Below are 16,199 nucleotides of genomic sequence, written 5' to 3' on the forward strand. Positions count from 1 at the left end.
GTGGGTTACATGCACATTGGCCTGCTACCACCAGCAGCTCAGGAGCGTTGGAATCCACAGCGCAATTCTACTCCACCCTGTAGGGTCTGAGTCTCAACTTGGTCTCAGTGAGGGCTTTTTAACCCAATTTCCTTCTCTCTAGAGCAGTGGTTCTCAACCTTTCTAGTGCCACGACCCTTTAATACAGTTCCTTATGTTGTGGTGACCCCACCACCATATTTTTGTTGCTACTTCCTAACTGTAATTTTGCTCGTTATGAATCAGGCAGCCCCTGGGAAGGGTCGTTCAACCCCATAGGTTGAGAACCACTGCTCTAGAGGCCAGGATCTTCCCTTACTGACACTAGACTCCAGCATGAACTGTTACTAGGCTTTCCTGTTTACAGCAGCAAACAGTAGTCCCTAGTCACAGCCAGCAGCAGCCAAAGTGAGACCCCTACAGTGCTGGCCTTTTTACTCAGCCTTGAAACATCATATTCTATTTTCCCTCCAAACCAGCCCATCCATGTATACACAGAACTCCCAGCATTCCTATGTACTGAGACATTCGTTTCAATAGCAAAAATGCCTCCAATCATTGCTAAACTGGGCCCAGTCCTTGTTGCCACATTTGAGAATTGATTTATGCTCATCTGCTGCTGAAAGGACCCACTAACTCTGGGGCCCAGCATGTCCCAAGGCTTTCAAGTGGTGCGCAACGCAAGGTCACAGCCTTCGCGGAGCTGTGTGGGCACCTCCTGCACACACTATTTCAGTCTCCAGTGTTCCTTCCTAGAACTTGTGTTTCTTCCCCAAATGTCAGGATGTGTTCAAACTAAGAATAGACACATACACCAACCGCATTTGTTTTAACTTTTTATTAAAATGTTTAGGATACAGACTGACTTTTGTTTGCAAATGACTACTGGACTGTTCCTGAAATAGGACATGTATGCACTCTGTGAAAACAGAATGAAAAGAAACTCTCAATTCAAAGGTGTTCCTGTACAAAGCTCTGATCCTACTCTATGGACGGAGCAGCAGCGCTCCTCACGGCTGTTTCTTTCAGCTACCTTCTTATAGGAATGGTGTTCAGTGGGGCAAGAAATAGACAGGCGCAGCTTGACTTTTCAATTCCTCTTTCTCCAGTGGCTGGAATGAACCACTTTCACAAAGAGCTGCCCTATCTAGAACCCATTCTTATTAGGGACAAAGACGGCCCAAAACAAGCAAGAAAATGAACACTGAAGCAACCATACTTCACGTGTCTCTGCAGAGAGAAGTATGGACTCTTAGCCAAAGGAAACAAAGGATAGAGGTCAGCTACCTAGTTCGGTCAGTTAGCTAGATTTGTTCACGTAAGGCTTTAACTCCTTTCCAGAGCAACCATCTAGCCTGCAGTCCGGCGAAATGCATGCTCTCATCAGACTGCACCATCAGGTGTCTGCATTGGGTACTGGGCAGTGAAAAAGTATGCTTTCCCACTAAGTCCAACTGAAGACGAAGAAGGGGAAATCCAGTTCAGGAGGAGTCCCGTCCACAGGAATATGTGAGCCCACACTCGTCTGCCTTCACGTCAGAAGCCAAGAATCCACTGTTCCATCCTCCGCAAGTAAGCGTTATCACCACCATTAGCAATTTTGAAATTATAATCTTTCATTAAAGGAAAAAGGAAGCCAGCCTCCCATCTCCTACCACTTCATCTTTTACCCCAAGGGGGGAATATAGGTGAAGATTGTGAAAGCACAATTCTAGGCCTGCATCTCTTCCACTAGGCGTCTCCTGACGGAACATGATGCTGACCCAAGAGGCACAGCCCTACACCAGGTTGTTTCTCCCGGTTTACTTCTGAATTGGACAAAGGGCAAATTTCAAGTGTAAAAAAATGATAATAAAATAAAATTGGGAGAGCTACAGCTGCTAACCACTGCTGAAAACACACAACCAGGACACTGCTAGAGAAGTGCGCTCAGAGATGAGAACAGCGCTTGGGGGGAGGGAGGTCTCAGCAACACAATCAGGAGACCAAATTCTGGAGGAGGAGCTTTAAAGCCTGAGTACCTCTTTCCAAGGTTGAAATGTGCTACGTTATCGTATTGTAGGTCCTTAGCAGAAGTAAGGACCCTCAGGCCGTGACCTTTGCTCTGTGTAACTGTCCAACTCAGAAAACCCCATACACCACACCCCTGAACCTGTGCAAATGTAACTGCCATCCATAGCGTGGGGAACCTAGAATTGATGCCAACTCTTGAGGCAAGTCACTTTACAACTGAAAATGGGAAAAGGTACTATAGGCATGAATGGAATTTCATGACAGTATAAAAGCAAACACTGGCTGAAATGTAGAACTTTCTAAGTAAAAATAACAATGATAACCCGCTCTTATAATTAACTCCTCAGCAAACCATCAGCTACACATTCTGTGAGAGGAACGGCCTGTGCTCGCCGGTGAAAGCCTGCTGCAAGCTAGGCTAGGCTGCTGCCACTTGTCTAGTTACCTGCAAACAGAGATGCCACCCGCCAAAGCTCAGGGGGCTTCGCTCACAACCCCCAGTTCAACAGGAGTGAGTTCACCTGACTAAGCTCCAGCCTCTTTCATTATTTTATGAACACCTAGAAGCCATTCACTGGATTAAAAAAAACAGCAACTCTGGACCAAGTGAACTGTGAACTCAAAAAGTTAGGAGGGACACCAATTAAAGTAACAGCACTTTCCTTAAAAAATAGAATCGCTTTCTGTTTATATCAACCACAGTGGTGAGACGTGTTTTTCCTTTCAGGCGCCACAGGAGGGGCACACAGCGTTACCCGGCAAACCCTGCCAGCTTCCAAGTCCCGGGTGGCTGGCCTGCACCAGCATGTGGGGCAGCATCACCTCCCACCAGTGTGGAGAAGAGCACATGTCACCACTGGGCGATGAGAGAGCTGACAAGAGATTCGTGGCTTCTCAACGCCAAACATGGTGGAAGAGCTTTTCTTGTCCTATTAGAAAAGTTCATGAGGAAGCTGTGAATAGGATCAGTCCAGAGAAGTAAAACTTGTTTATTTTCACTGTCCAAACATCAGTCAATGTACTGGGAGAGCCAGCGGAAGCCTTCGCCATAGCCTTGCCTCTTGAGCACACTGCACATGAATACTTCCATGGGGCGGGCGTTCAGCTCCTTGAGAGTCACGTTCCCCTGATGAAGCAAAACCAACAAAGACCGGTTAGCACCTCTGGGGTGGAAAAGCTCGAAAGAGTGAGCGCAGAAATCTTCATTCCTCAGAAGCAAATGCAGTGAAGACTCCATTGCAGAAGTGTGGTCCCGAACACGATGCTCTGGGGACAGAATAAGCAGCACCCTTGCTCTGGGAAAAGCACAAGCTTTCAACACTTGGGCATTCACCTGGCTGCAAGTCAAGGAAAGGGCTACTGGGGCCCATGGGACCAGCATGTCCTTCCACAGACAAATAGCTCTGGACTTTTCAGCAATAAAGACATGCTCGCTGACCCTATGGATGCAGAAATGGACATGAATAAGAGTTTATTCTGAGGAAATTAAGGATGATTTCATGAGCCAACACTTACGCAGCAAAAAAGAGGGGAAACAATGAATTCTGGAAAGCATTTCTAAACAGAAAGAGGCAAGGCTAAGGAATCAAGTCAAGAAGTCACAAAATTATCATATGTCACACAGAGGGCTGACCGTCCTCAGGAAAGGTGCCAGGCCTCTAGAGTGGAAAGGCAAGGGGGAGTCCTGTGTACTTATAGCTGATCTGGGTGTTCTTGCTCACAAACCTGCTGTTCTGTAGCAGATCACTCCCCCAACTGGAGACAGCACAACCTACTAATCTGAAGACTAGGTTGTTTCTGGTTTTGTCACTGATAAGCTGTGTAGACCTGAATAAACCACTCTCCTGAAAAACAAAGACAACAGTCCCACCTCGCTCCACGGGAGCACTAGGCATGAATCAAATGCTTTGATTTCTACTGCTTGGAGAGTTACATAAAACGACTGCTCTGCTTCATACCTTGAAGTCGCCTGTCAAGTAATATCGATTGATTCCTAAAAGTGGTTCTTCCGAGAGAGATTTCTCAGACTCAAACTTGTAACAAATAGCCTACCATTTCCTTCATCCTCGGCTGCCGGTGAACAGCTCTCATCAGCAATCAGAGAGGACATGTGCCTGCCTTCAAAGAGCTTACAAAATACGGTGCAAACAAGTACAGATCCATTTAAACAGATGTACAAATATCAAAACATGAAATATTAGCACAGGAGTGACTGCCCTTTTGAATATGTCCCCTGAAGACTTTCTCTCTTACCTTTCCTGTGGTCTGTCCATAAAGCCCAAATATCTCACGGAGTTTTTCTTCACTGATTGCATCTGCTCTGTCAATTTTGTTACCCAAGATAAGGATTGGCACATTGGATATTGTTTCATCAGTCATTAAAGCCTAAAGAATAAAAAAAAAAAAAGTCAAGTAAACAATCTATAGCCAAGATAATGAAAACAATTTTGACTTCTACTGGTCTAGAGGGTATTAAAAATTTAAGGTGAAAATCTGAACAGCAGCATGCTTAACTAAAAGCATTTATTCTTGACATTAGGTCCCTTGATATGAGATAAAAATCTAACTGCCTCAAAGTAATTGCAACTCAAGCTTATGTGTGTCTTTTCAAAGCAGCAGAACAACCTCAACCCTCACTTGAAGCTAACTTGTTTAGCCTCAGAGCATCCTCAAGATATCCACTCAGTCGAGTCCACAGAAGGACAGTGCTGGCCAAGTCCTTGAAGATGACTATAGGAACTCGCCCAGTGTCCTCCAACGGCCCGATGTGTACAAAGCAAGGAGGCACTGAGAGGGTACAAATGGAAGGTAAGACAGCCCCTGTCCTCAAGAGAGCCTTGCTCTATAATCAGACACTTGCTAACGAAGTTTAGTAAAAACACAAAGTGGCAGAGGGCTGTCACACGAGCGGGAACAGAAAAAAGCCCTAGGAAGTTGAGGGTAATAAAATATCAACGTGAGCTTCAGCAGAGCCGCTGCAAAGATGCGGAAGCTACACTAGAATCTGCAGGCAGGGCAGGGTTTGAACAGAAGAAAAGCAAAGGGAGATGATAGTAATGGCTGCGCCGCAGGGGAAGAGTCACATGGATACGGACACGGCCTGGTCAGATTAAGCAGTTATGCTGACGTGTGAGGACAGAGTTTGTGGGGTGAGAAGGGATGAGCCACATCTGGTGTCAATCTGAAAAAAGACCCCCATACACAGAAGCCAGACTTCATGTGTACTGTGGCATTCAGGTGAAGGACGACAGTGTGGCCCACAGTGGCAGTGTTTCATGAATACTGCAGGAGGCATTTACGGCAAAAGAGTTGAAGCAGCACAGTGTCAAAAGGAGGCAAAGTGAGCAGCGCTCAAGCCTGGGACTCTAGTTCTAGCTGGCAGCCAAGCTAGGAAGGGAAGCAGAGTGAAAAGAAATGTGCTTTGACCATCGTGGATTCCAGGAAATGTTGAACATCAAAATAAGGGTGTCATTCACTCATAAACACTGTCCACTTTGTGTCAGATACTTTGTGAGGTACTGGAGATTCAGAGAAATAAGATGAGGTCTTTCCATTTGAGCACAGTATTTGGTGGGAGATGCCGACAGGAAAACCAGTAAAGACAACAGACACTGACAAGGTAGGGATAAGAACACAGGCTGCAAGGGTAGAGAAGGTGCCTTAAAAGTGGTGCTACCTGAGCTCAGAATTCTCTTAAAGGACATGAAGAGAAAAACAAACAGGCAAAGGTAGCCACCTGTGCATACTGAAGGACAGGCAAGTTCTCTATATTCCAAATGTAGTTCAAGGTAAGCCATTAAGAAAGCAAGCTGGAGAAATAAATATAGGGAAGATCATGCATAATCTCATGTGCTAAGCAAGAGACATGGATCTTACATGGAAGTGACAGAGAACGACTACAAGATGTTCCAGCACTACAGTGCATAGTGGGGTGGGGTGGAGGCGGTGCACACGGAAGGCAGGGAAGACTGTGCCAACAGCTGAAATAGAGTCCAAGCTTGGAGATGTTCTGGGTTTGGTTCCAGGCCACTGGAATAAAGCTACTAGTGCAATAAAGAAAACCACACAAATTTCATGGTTCCCCAGTGCATATAAAAGTTATGTTGATACTATACTGCAGTCTTAAGTATACAGTTTTATTCTGCAAAAGGTGAAACATCGCGAAAATTACGGAAACGTGAGCTACAAAGTGAGCACATGCTATTGGGAAATGGCAACAATAGACCTAATTGACACAAACCTTCAACTTCTAAAGCAAAGAAATGATAGTACAATGAGGTATGCCTATAATGAAGGCCTAGAACCCACACAGAGGCACAGATGGTGTGAAGTAGAAAGTAAGGGACGAGGAAGGAGGAGTACAGGTGTACCAAAATCAAAAGCTTTGGGGGAATTTAAAGAGAGTGGGAATGGCCAGTGCCAAGAGGTACGGTAGAAGAGCACTGCCCTACTATAGGCAATTCTACATGAGACGAGAGCTGTAAGTTTAAGAAACATAAACATGTCCTGCGGCAGGATCAAGAATTCAGACAGGCAGTAATATATAGCCAAGAAACAGGAAAGGCATGGGAGAAAGCAGTAGGTTAACAGTAACAGGGGCAACAAAAACATCATAGAAATAGTAAAACCTGGAATATGCAATAATGGGAAGGGAAAAAAACTCCAAGTGGGTCATTGAAGATTAAGAAGTGGAGCGCATGTTCAAGATTGAAGACTGCAACCAGACAGTAAAGGCCTGGCAAATCAATCCGCAGGAAGGTGGGCAAGCACAACCAGAATATATACAGAACTCTTAATGCCAAGTTTATGGTCTCACCATGCCTGCACTACAAAGACACTGCCCCTACGTGACACGTGAACGAAATGCTGACTGTGCTGAAATAGACCATCACCCTCTGATGCAAACAACAGAGGGAACCTTACTCAAGTCCCACCCTGAGCTTCCTCGGGCCATTGGGTTGTTGTTTTTTTAATGTAATTGTTCTGTTGAAAATATATATGGCAAAGCACAGACTAATTGTTTCTACATTTATAACTAACTGCAATCTTTGAGCTGTGCAACCATTCTTACTTCTGAGTTATTCCTCCTTCAAGAAAAGCACTCTGCTACTGAGGTAGGTTCCTGTCGGATCTCGCCAGTTGCTGCTGTCATTTTGAAACCACAGAGCTCTCAGAAGAGCAATGTGCTCAAGACAGACATTTCAATGATTTGTAAACCCTTTCCTTCTGCGACTAGAACCTTCCACAGAAATTAACTAGAATGATTACGCACTGGCACTCCTGAGCTGTATTCCTTTAGAGAAACAAGCCAAGAAAGGGGAGAAAAAGGGTAAACGTACATTAAGCTCAACTTTGGATTCCATGAGACGAGAATGATCTGCACAGTCCACCAGAAATACAATTCCATTAATTGCAGGAAGATAATTTTTCCAAACCCGACGTGCTGAAAAATAAAGTTTGTAGTTGAATCAATTTAAAATGGGGTGGTGGGGGAGGAGAACGTGTATAAAGTGAATAACCTAACGGTCTATCAAATGGGCAAATATCAACCAAGTGTCAACAGCATTAATTCCCTATAGATTCTCCAAGCCCTAGCTAGTATTAAGTCAGAACTCAACTCACCACCACTGAATCGCTACACAGTGACCCTATAAGACGGAGTAGAGTTTCCGAGACTTGAACTCATTACAGAAGTTTAAGCGTCTTTCTCCCTAAGTCAAAACAGAGGGTGCAAATTAATGGCCCATAAGCTGAATTTTTTGGTAGGTTTTTGTCTTTAATATAAAAATCAGAATTTCTGACTTCCTCGAAAGTCTGTAACTTGGCTCATGTGCCAATGCTTGGCTGGAACTGAGCGATGGCTGTTCTTTTAGGCTACACCTGGGATCTTTGATTTGACCAACGTCACTCAGTTAAATGACTTATCTTACAACCTGAGACATTTTGCAGTTTGTGATCTCTGAGTTAGAACATCAGCATGCCGGGAGGATGGAGGGAAGGTGAGGTAGAAAGGGGGAGCCGATTACAAAGATCTACATATAACCTCCTTCCTGGGGGACAGACAACAGAAAAATGGGTGAAGGGAGACATCAGACATTGCAAGATATGACAAAACAATAATTTATAAATTATCATGGGTTCATGGGGGGGGGCGAGGAGGGAAGGGGAAAAATGAGGAGCTGATGTCAGGGGCTTGGGTGGAGAGCAGATTTTTGAAATGATGAGGGCAATGAATGTACAAATGTGCTTTACACAATTGATGTCTATGTGGATTGTGATAAGCGTTGTATGAGCCCTTAATAAAATGATTAAAAAAAAAAACACTTTTGAGAATGATGAGGGAAACAAATGTATAAAAGTGCTTGACACAATGGTTGGATGTATGGATTGTGATAAGAGTTGTATAAGCCCCAATAAAATGATTTTAAAAAAAGAACATCAGCATGAGAAGTGTTTGTCCCTAGAATTAAGCTGTCTCAAGTTAACTTCTCACCAACCACCCCGTGTGGAGGGGTGCACACACGCTTGAGCGAGCATGCTCCAGGTGAGGTGACTCAGCCCCCAGTTCTCTGGCAGGATGGGTCTAACAAACTGTGAAAGCCTCCAGGGTCAGTCATTAGTCTCCTGACCAAAATGCCCTATAAAATATTGCTTTTTAATTTGTGGCAGGGAGTGATACAAGCTGAGAAGCACTGCTGTAATCATATGGTAATTCCTAAGCCATTCATTTTCAGTCCTTTCACTGGGCTGAATGAGAAAGCACCTCTACACCAAATAGTTACTAATGGTTACCTCAGAAAAGCTGAAGGGGGTGTGTGTGTGTGTGAAAGAACTTTTACTTTTCATATTTTTATACTGACTGAATTTGCTACATTTAGGTTGCATTTCTATCATAAGGTAAGTGGTTAAAGTTAATTTTTAAAGGAAATTTCAAACTATACAGATTTTAATAATTTCTATAAAATGACATTCAAGTTATTAGAATAAAGTGATTGCGTGAAGTTTTTTAAAGGGGGGGAACTACGCACATGGCAACCCATTTCCCTTCTTACTCTTGCAAAACTTGAAGCTAATGTATCACATCAAACAAGCAGCAATTCCAGGCTTAGTATCTAAAAGCATTTACTCCTGCAGTCCCTGCATGAGCTCACTTGGGCTTATCACTAGTCTTTCGAGCTCTAAATGGAAATTTGTAAGCAGCCACAAATCCTTCAGGAAGGCAAAAAGTTGCCTTACACCCCTTCCCACCCAATAAAAATAATAAAAACACATGATCGTACAAAAGAAACAAGATCACTTATAATCACTTTCTCAAAACACATCCACTGTTAGGATTGTGCTATGCTTCTCGTCTTCTTTTTCCTGCAAATATTTTATATAACTGGGATCACACTGCACGCATTTTGTAAAAGACATATTAAATGAATAAAATCTAATATGTTAAGGAAATCACTAACAAAAAGTACTAGACTGAATAACTATAAATGCTTGAGATTCTATTTAACCGTACTTTCAAAAAATCACATTACATTCATCCTATATCAAGCTCTAAAAGTGGATTTAACAAAAAAGCAAATCTGAGGGAGCCTCAATGTATTCTTTTCCCACTTCCCAGAATCCTTATTTCCACACCGTGAATGTTTGACTAAGTGTAAGTTGAGTGTCATCAAGCTGCCCCATGCTGAATATCTCTAAAACACACACAGTAAGTCTGGCAGGAATCTGGGAACCATCTGGACTGAGCGAGAGTAAGCAAAGGCACTAGTGAAGCGCGCAAGAAGGCTGAAGGAAATGTCCCATCAACTGCCCCAAACGGGTAGAGCACACAAAATATCAAATTAATTAGTGTGGTCACAAGAAAAGACCACAAGGTCGATAGCCCATTTATTCCCACTCCATTAACTAAAGGGTACACAAGAGAACAGTACCTAAGTGCATTTGTAATTCTGTCCTGGGTCTTGTTTAAGATGAGAAAAGCAGTACACAGTCATTATCCAGACAATTGACAACAAATAGAAACACATCACACTAAACCAAAAAACTAACCTCACTGCTACTCGCTAGATTCAAGGGTAGATAAAAGCATGATTTCCTGAATTTGAGAACAATGATTATGTAAGGGGAAATTCTTCTTAGAAAACACACTGAAGTATGAAGGACATGCTGTACTCACAAATGGTTCAAAACCGAACACTCGCTACAGCGACCCTACATGGCAGGGCAGAACTGCCCCAGGGAGTTTCCGAGACTGTCACTCTTTATGGGAGTAGAAAGTCGCATCTTCCTCCCATGGAGTAGCTGGTGGTTTTGAACTGTTGACCTTGCAGCTAGCAGCCCAACTTGTAATCACTACGCCACCAGAGCTCCTCACAAATAGTTCAGGTTAAAAAAAAAAAAGAAATAGGGATACACACACTAACGTTAAAAAGTTCACAGGAAAAAATAAAATTAAAAGGTAACAATTTTCCCATAACTTTTTAAGGATCCCTGGGGGGTGGGGGTACATGTGTGTGCGTGCACATGAAGGCGTGTGTGCGTGCAGACTGACAGACACACAAGTCTGGGCTAGGGCACAGGAGAGTGGAATTCACTGCGTTATTTTTTGCAACTTCTGACTGTTTGAAACTAGCCAAATTAAGTGAGTTTAAAGCATTACTGAAGTAATAGAAGGTTCTATAAAGCACTAAAGGGGGGCACAAAATGAACTCTAAGTCACTATTCTCCTTCCACTCCACTGTCTCTTACCTTGCTCATGCCCACCAAGATCAAACGTTGTAAAAGTCATTCCAGCAATTGTCAGCTCTTCTGATGCTGCAAAAGGTTACCAAAAAGGGGAGAAATAACTTCTCAATTCAACGAATGTAAGCAAATACTAAGCATTTAATGAAGCTTTCCCCTTGTAAAGAAAAGGTAAAATAACTGTTGAATCATCTCTACCCCCCACCCCCACCCCCACCCCCATGGCTTTGGAGCTGTCCTACAGGTCAAGCGAGGAGAGTGAACAAAGTCCCCGAGATCTGCATCAATGAGTGTGTGGCCCGAGTACGTCCCACAGGGAACTCTTGTCAAGTAAACTGTCTTTGGGGACGTCAGTTCGCCAAAGAATTATGTGAACTGGGGATTCATCCCCAACCCTTGGCACTGACTTTCAAAGATCAAAAGGGTCTCCTGGTATTTCCAAACCTACTCGGATGGAGGGTGGGCACATGCTGGCCCAATCTATCATCTTTAAGCATGTGTAGAAGCGTGGTTTTGCCAGCATTGTCCAAACCCAAGAACACAAGTTTTCCAGATTTCTTGTAGAGTCCTAAAAGAGAAATGAATTTAAATGCAATTTAACTCTCTATATAAGAAAGGCTGCTTGTATTTAAACTACGAAAATGAAAAAAGTTTTAACTTATTATCTATTTCAAGAAAGATGGCTTTACCTAGGAACTGGAGCACACTGCTGAAGCCGTTGTAGATCCACTCAAAGATGAAAGACATTATCAACGCTTACTGCCTGTACAAAATAGGAAGGCACCAAACATTAGTTCTCTGAATTCCAGTTGTTTGGAGAAATTAACTCTGACCCCTGGCTCTGATGCACGTTTTAAGAAAACAGGGAAGATACAAGAGACTCCCGGGCCCTTGAGAGGCTTATGAATTTCCCAACCCTCTGGGGCCATCAGGTCTGCCCTAATACTGTTTTTGTAATCTTCTTCAACCATCTATGAAAATTAGATATATGTTACTCTTTTACTGGATGACTCACTTTGGCAGCTGCGTATTCACATTCCCTAGATCAGGCGTCCTCAAACTGCGGCCCGCGGGCCACATGCAGCCCACCAAGGACATTTATCCGGCCTACCGGGTGTTTTTGCCCCGTTTTATTTTTTACTTCAAAATAAGGTATGTGCAGTATGCACAGGGATTTGTTCATAGTTTTTTAAAAACTATAGTCCAGCCCTTCAATGGCCTGAGGGACAGTGAACTGGCCCCCTGTTTTAAAAGTCTGAGGACCCTTCCCCTAGATGCACCGATAACCATAAACACCACACTGGCTGTCATCGAGTAGACTGCACCTCATAGCGACCTATACTGTCTACCGATTAGTAAACACCTCCAGGAAATTAGTATCAGTAGTAGTCTAATCAAAATGTCACACAGGAATTAAAATAATATTAACCTATACTTATTAATAGTTCTACAACAGTCATCAAAATTTTTACTGGCTGCCACAATTTGCCCTGCTTTATTAACCAAAGTTACCCCGTCTTACATCGTATTTGTTTAGCCCTTTTTAAAGATGTGTCACAGTTTATAAAGCAAGAAATCAGTTTTATAGAACTGTAAAGGAGAATCCCTTTATAAGGTGAATATTCAAACACTAGCATCTTTTACAAGTATGTGTTTTCTTTAAATAAAAATTCTTATCCAAGACATAGTGGCAAGTTCCCTAATTGGTTTTAATGCCACTTTACCTGGTGTTTCCAATCCTAGTCAAAACAAGACTCAAGGTCACTAAGGGGTTTATAAACCAAAAGTTAAACTCACTGTCATCGAGTCAATGCCAACTCTTAGTGATCCAGCAGGATAGAGCACAACTGCCCCTCTGGGTTTCCGAGACTGGAACTTTTTACAGTAGAAGCCTCATCTTTCTCCTAAGCAGTGGCTGGTGGTTTTGAACTGCTGACCTTGCGGTTAGCAGCCCAATGATCAACCATTATGCCACCAGGGCTCCTTAAAGGGTCTATATATACTGTAGTACACAAGACCTCTGAGTGAGGTGGAGAGATACTCCAGCTCTAGAAACAGTGGTGGGTTTTAAGAGTTTCTCTGAATTAGCACTTCCAGGTCACAATGATCTTCTTCACTGTCACTGCTACAGATGCAGAAGTCAATACAAGTCGTGTCCCCACCCCCAGCCCTACTCCCCTCCATCAGCAGGAACATTTGAACACAATGTACCAGATGTGACCAGAGGCCATCACACAAAACTTTATGGGCTACTGGGTCACCCACAAAAGTGCACCCACAGTCCCAAGTGAAAGAATACTAACAGGAAATTGACAGACGAAGGCAATCTGTTCATTTTCTTTTCATCCAATTAGCAAGATCTCATAAACTTTCTCCCTCACTGTCACGGAGTTGGTTCCAACTCAGAGCAACCCTAAGCAACAGAGCAGAGCTACCCCTGTGGGTTTCCCAGACTGCAAAACTTTACAAGAACAGGCAAGTCTCATCTTTTTCCCTGGGTGTAACTAGTGGTTTTGAACTGCTGACCTGCGGTTACCAGCCCAAAACATAACCCATTATACCACCATGGTTCATTCATAAAGTTTAAACCAAACTCCCTGTCACCGAGTTGATTCCGACTGAAAGCCACCATATAATACAGGGCAGGGCAGAACTGCGCCTGTGGGTTTCGGAGACTGTAACTGCTTACAGGAACAGAGGACCTGGTGGCCTCCAACTGCTGACCTTGTGGTTAGTAAGTAGCCTGACTAAATCAGAGGGCCTGTTTTATGCTAACTTTCCAAGGCTCTTACCATGGAAGGCCAAATAAGCGTTGAGAGTTTTAGGTTACAGTGGAAACTGAAGGAAAGGCTAAAATGCAAAGATAGCAAATGATTATTTTTACCTTTTCAGCAACATCAAACTGTATCTACCAGGAAAAATACTAATCCAAAATGCATGTTAACTACTAGTTTTGTTAGCTCTTTACGAAGTCCAATAACTCCAATCAATACACTTTAAAAGCTCCTGAGCTCATGGTACCACTGTTGTTATTAGCTGCTGTCCAGTCAGTTCCAGCATACGGCGACCCTAAGTACTATACAATAGACTACTCAAGCTAAAGAGCGATGCACCTGTCCTCTACAGTGCCCTCCGCTTCCACACTCTTCTCAGACTATCACTTGAACAGAGCCCCCTCATCTTCCATTAGGACCACTCCTTCTGATCTCTCCTGTACAACCCAACACTCAGCGCTGTCATTTGTACGACCTGGTTTTCCCTACCTCATTTTAGAAGCATGCTGTGTCTATTTCCAACTAGCTGAAGTATGCAACGCTGACATGGTGAAGAATCCACAACGTGAAAGGATTTTCAATGTTAACCAAGCCACCGAGATTTTCCAAATTTTCCATCCACATTCCTGCTTTAAATTCGAGAGAACTCAAAGAAACTCTTCAGGTGATGTGCAAACAATACTAAAAACCCTTAATGGACCCAAAGAGGTAGGTTGCACTACTATCCAAAGTTAAGAAATGGCCTGATGGTTCCTCCCACCTTGAGGTCTTATGATTTAGTTTTTTAAAACTTTATTTCGATTTTGTTATTTTACACTTTGTGAGACGGTAATGATTACTGTTTTTCACTTTATACAGTGACTACATATTCGCCTCATTCTCACACCAACCACACCACGCTGGCATCCTTGACCTCACTAACAAACAGGGACAATACTGACACTCCCAGGAAGACTGACTTGTCCAAGACTGCTCGGCTAAACAAACAACAGTGCCAAGACATAACCCTTCATCTTTCAAATACCAAAGCCAAAATGTTTCTTATTCATATCAAATAAAATTCAAATCCAAACCACAAAATTGCTTAAATGAAGGAAACAAAAATTCCTTTATGCCACCGACAGATCATAAATCTGCTTTAAGTCTTTCTTCTAACTCTTCACACCTTTTGGGGGTGGCATTTTAGTTTTTAAGAACCAGTCTTCCTATTCTGGATGCCCCCTACCACGGTTATGGTAGAGTACAGCGCTCAGCCAGGGCAACTCAAAACTTGCCAAGTTGGAGAGCCACTGATTCAACAAACAAGAGTCCCAGAGCATCTGGCTGCCATTAGCCAATGACGAACCTCAGCCAGGCCGCCTTCCAGTTACACATTATACCGCTCAGAGCAACTTTGTGAGACCATTAAGGCCAGAAGCGGGGCAGTGGTGGACAAGCTGACTTTCGGCAAAAATCTCTGCTTAGCTTAAGTGAAAAGTCTCAGGTCAGCTCCACAGCTGATGCCACCACCCAGATGGATGGGCTCACGCTGCAGGAGAGAGAATGCCAACAGAAACACTCGGCACGGACCCTCACAAGTGGCTCTAGAGCCCTCTGGTCGACAATCGAAAAGGAAAGATGAATCGCCGCCAAATGCTAATGAAGGTACTTCTCCGGGCACGAAGCAGAGGAGGGTACCGGCCAGAAAAGAGAGATCACGGGGTTTGACCCGGAGCCCGGGAGGTTAGCTGGGCCGAAGTCGGGCGAGTCTTGGACTAGGAGCCTGGGGACCTGGTTAGGACGCTCACACTGGCTAGCGGCCGAGGCCGGCCCTCGAATCTGTGAAGGCTCATCCCAGACAAGGGACCTGAAGCTGTCTCGTAAACCACGCGCACAGGACGGGACAGGAGAGCCGAAGGGACCATCCTCCGCCGCCCCCGGCCGACCCGAGACCCGAGCAGAACACAGGTCGACCCAGTATCCCTTAGCACACCGAGCCGACAGAGCCACGGCGGCCCGTCCCCGCCCAGAACCAGCCCGCGGCCCCCACAGAACCGCCTGCGTGTCACTTCCCCCCCCTCCACCTGCCTGAGCCGGCCTCCACCCGGACCCTCACCGCCGTCCCCCAGCCCTCCGGCCCCCGCTCCCTCGCCCACCGCGCCCTCGCGACTCACGGCCCGAGGGGCTGCTCCGGCGGCGACGGGCGGCCTGGACCCTGCCTCAGAGCACACAGAACAGAAATAACCAGGACCGCCAGCTACTTGCCGGATGTACGTAACATCCCCCTCCCTCGGGACTTCCGGGTGCGTACGCAGCCCCGCCCCTTTGCATGCGTCACGACGCTCAGCTACCTCAGTGCTGTCCTACCCGGGACTCAGGTCGTGAGGGGGCGTGCCTAAGGCGTGACGCTCCGCGCGCGGGGGCGGGCCTTGAGTTGTCCCCGCCTCCTTCCGTACGTACGAGACGTGGCAACGCCGGGGCCCACAGGGTGGGGACAGCATCCCTGCGTCCCTGGAGCAGATTACCTGAAATGTTGGAGGATCTGGAGTTCAAGTCCAGCTGCGTTCGCCGACACAAGCGATGACAGTCTTCTACCTCTGATGGGTCGTACCAACCTTTTGCTTTCCCTTTGATCGTCTGTTTTTTCGGAGAAAACAATATTTACGTTCCAAGCCG

General features: G+C 44.8%; 1 protein-coding gene across 1 annotated transcript; it reads right to left on the reverse strand.

The window, feature by feature from the left end:
- Positions 1 to 841: 841 nt before the first annotated feature.
- SAR1A (secretion associated Ras related GTPase 1A) lies at positions 842 to 15,789 on the reverse strand. The gene is made up of 7 exons (XM_004701144.3): positions 15,698 to 15,789; positions 11,460 to 11,533; positions 11,219 to 11,338; positions 10,777 to 10,842; positions 7,371 to 7,474; positions 4,285 to 4,416; positions 842 to 3,157 (listed from the first exon to the last, which is right to left on the reverse strand). Exons 2-7 carry the CDS (start codon positions 11,515 to 11,517, stop codon positions 3,041 to 3,043), a joined length of 597 nt encoding a protein of 198 aa, XP_004701201.1. The 5' UTR covers positions 11,518 to 11,533; positions 15,698 to 15,789; the 3' UTR covers positions 842 to 3,040.
- Between the last annotated feature and the right edge of the window lie 410 nt (positions 15,790 to 16,199).

Source organism: Echinops telfairi, unplaced genomic scaffold (assembly GCF_000313985.2).
Source record: "Echinops telfairi isolate 266 unplaced genomic scaffold, ASM31398v2 ScPeMD7_70;HRSCAF=299, whole genome shotgun sequence".
NCBI classification, from domain to species: domain Eukaryota; kingdom Metazoa; phylum Chordata; class Mammalia; order Afrosoricida; family Tenrecidae; genus Echinops; species Echinops telfairi.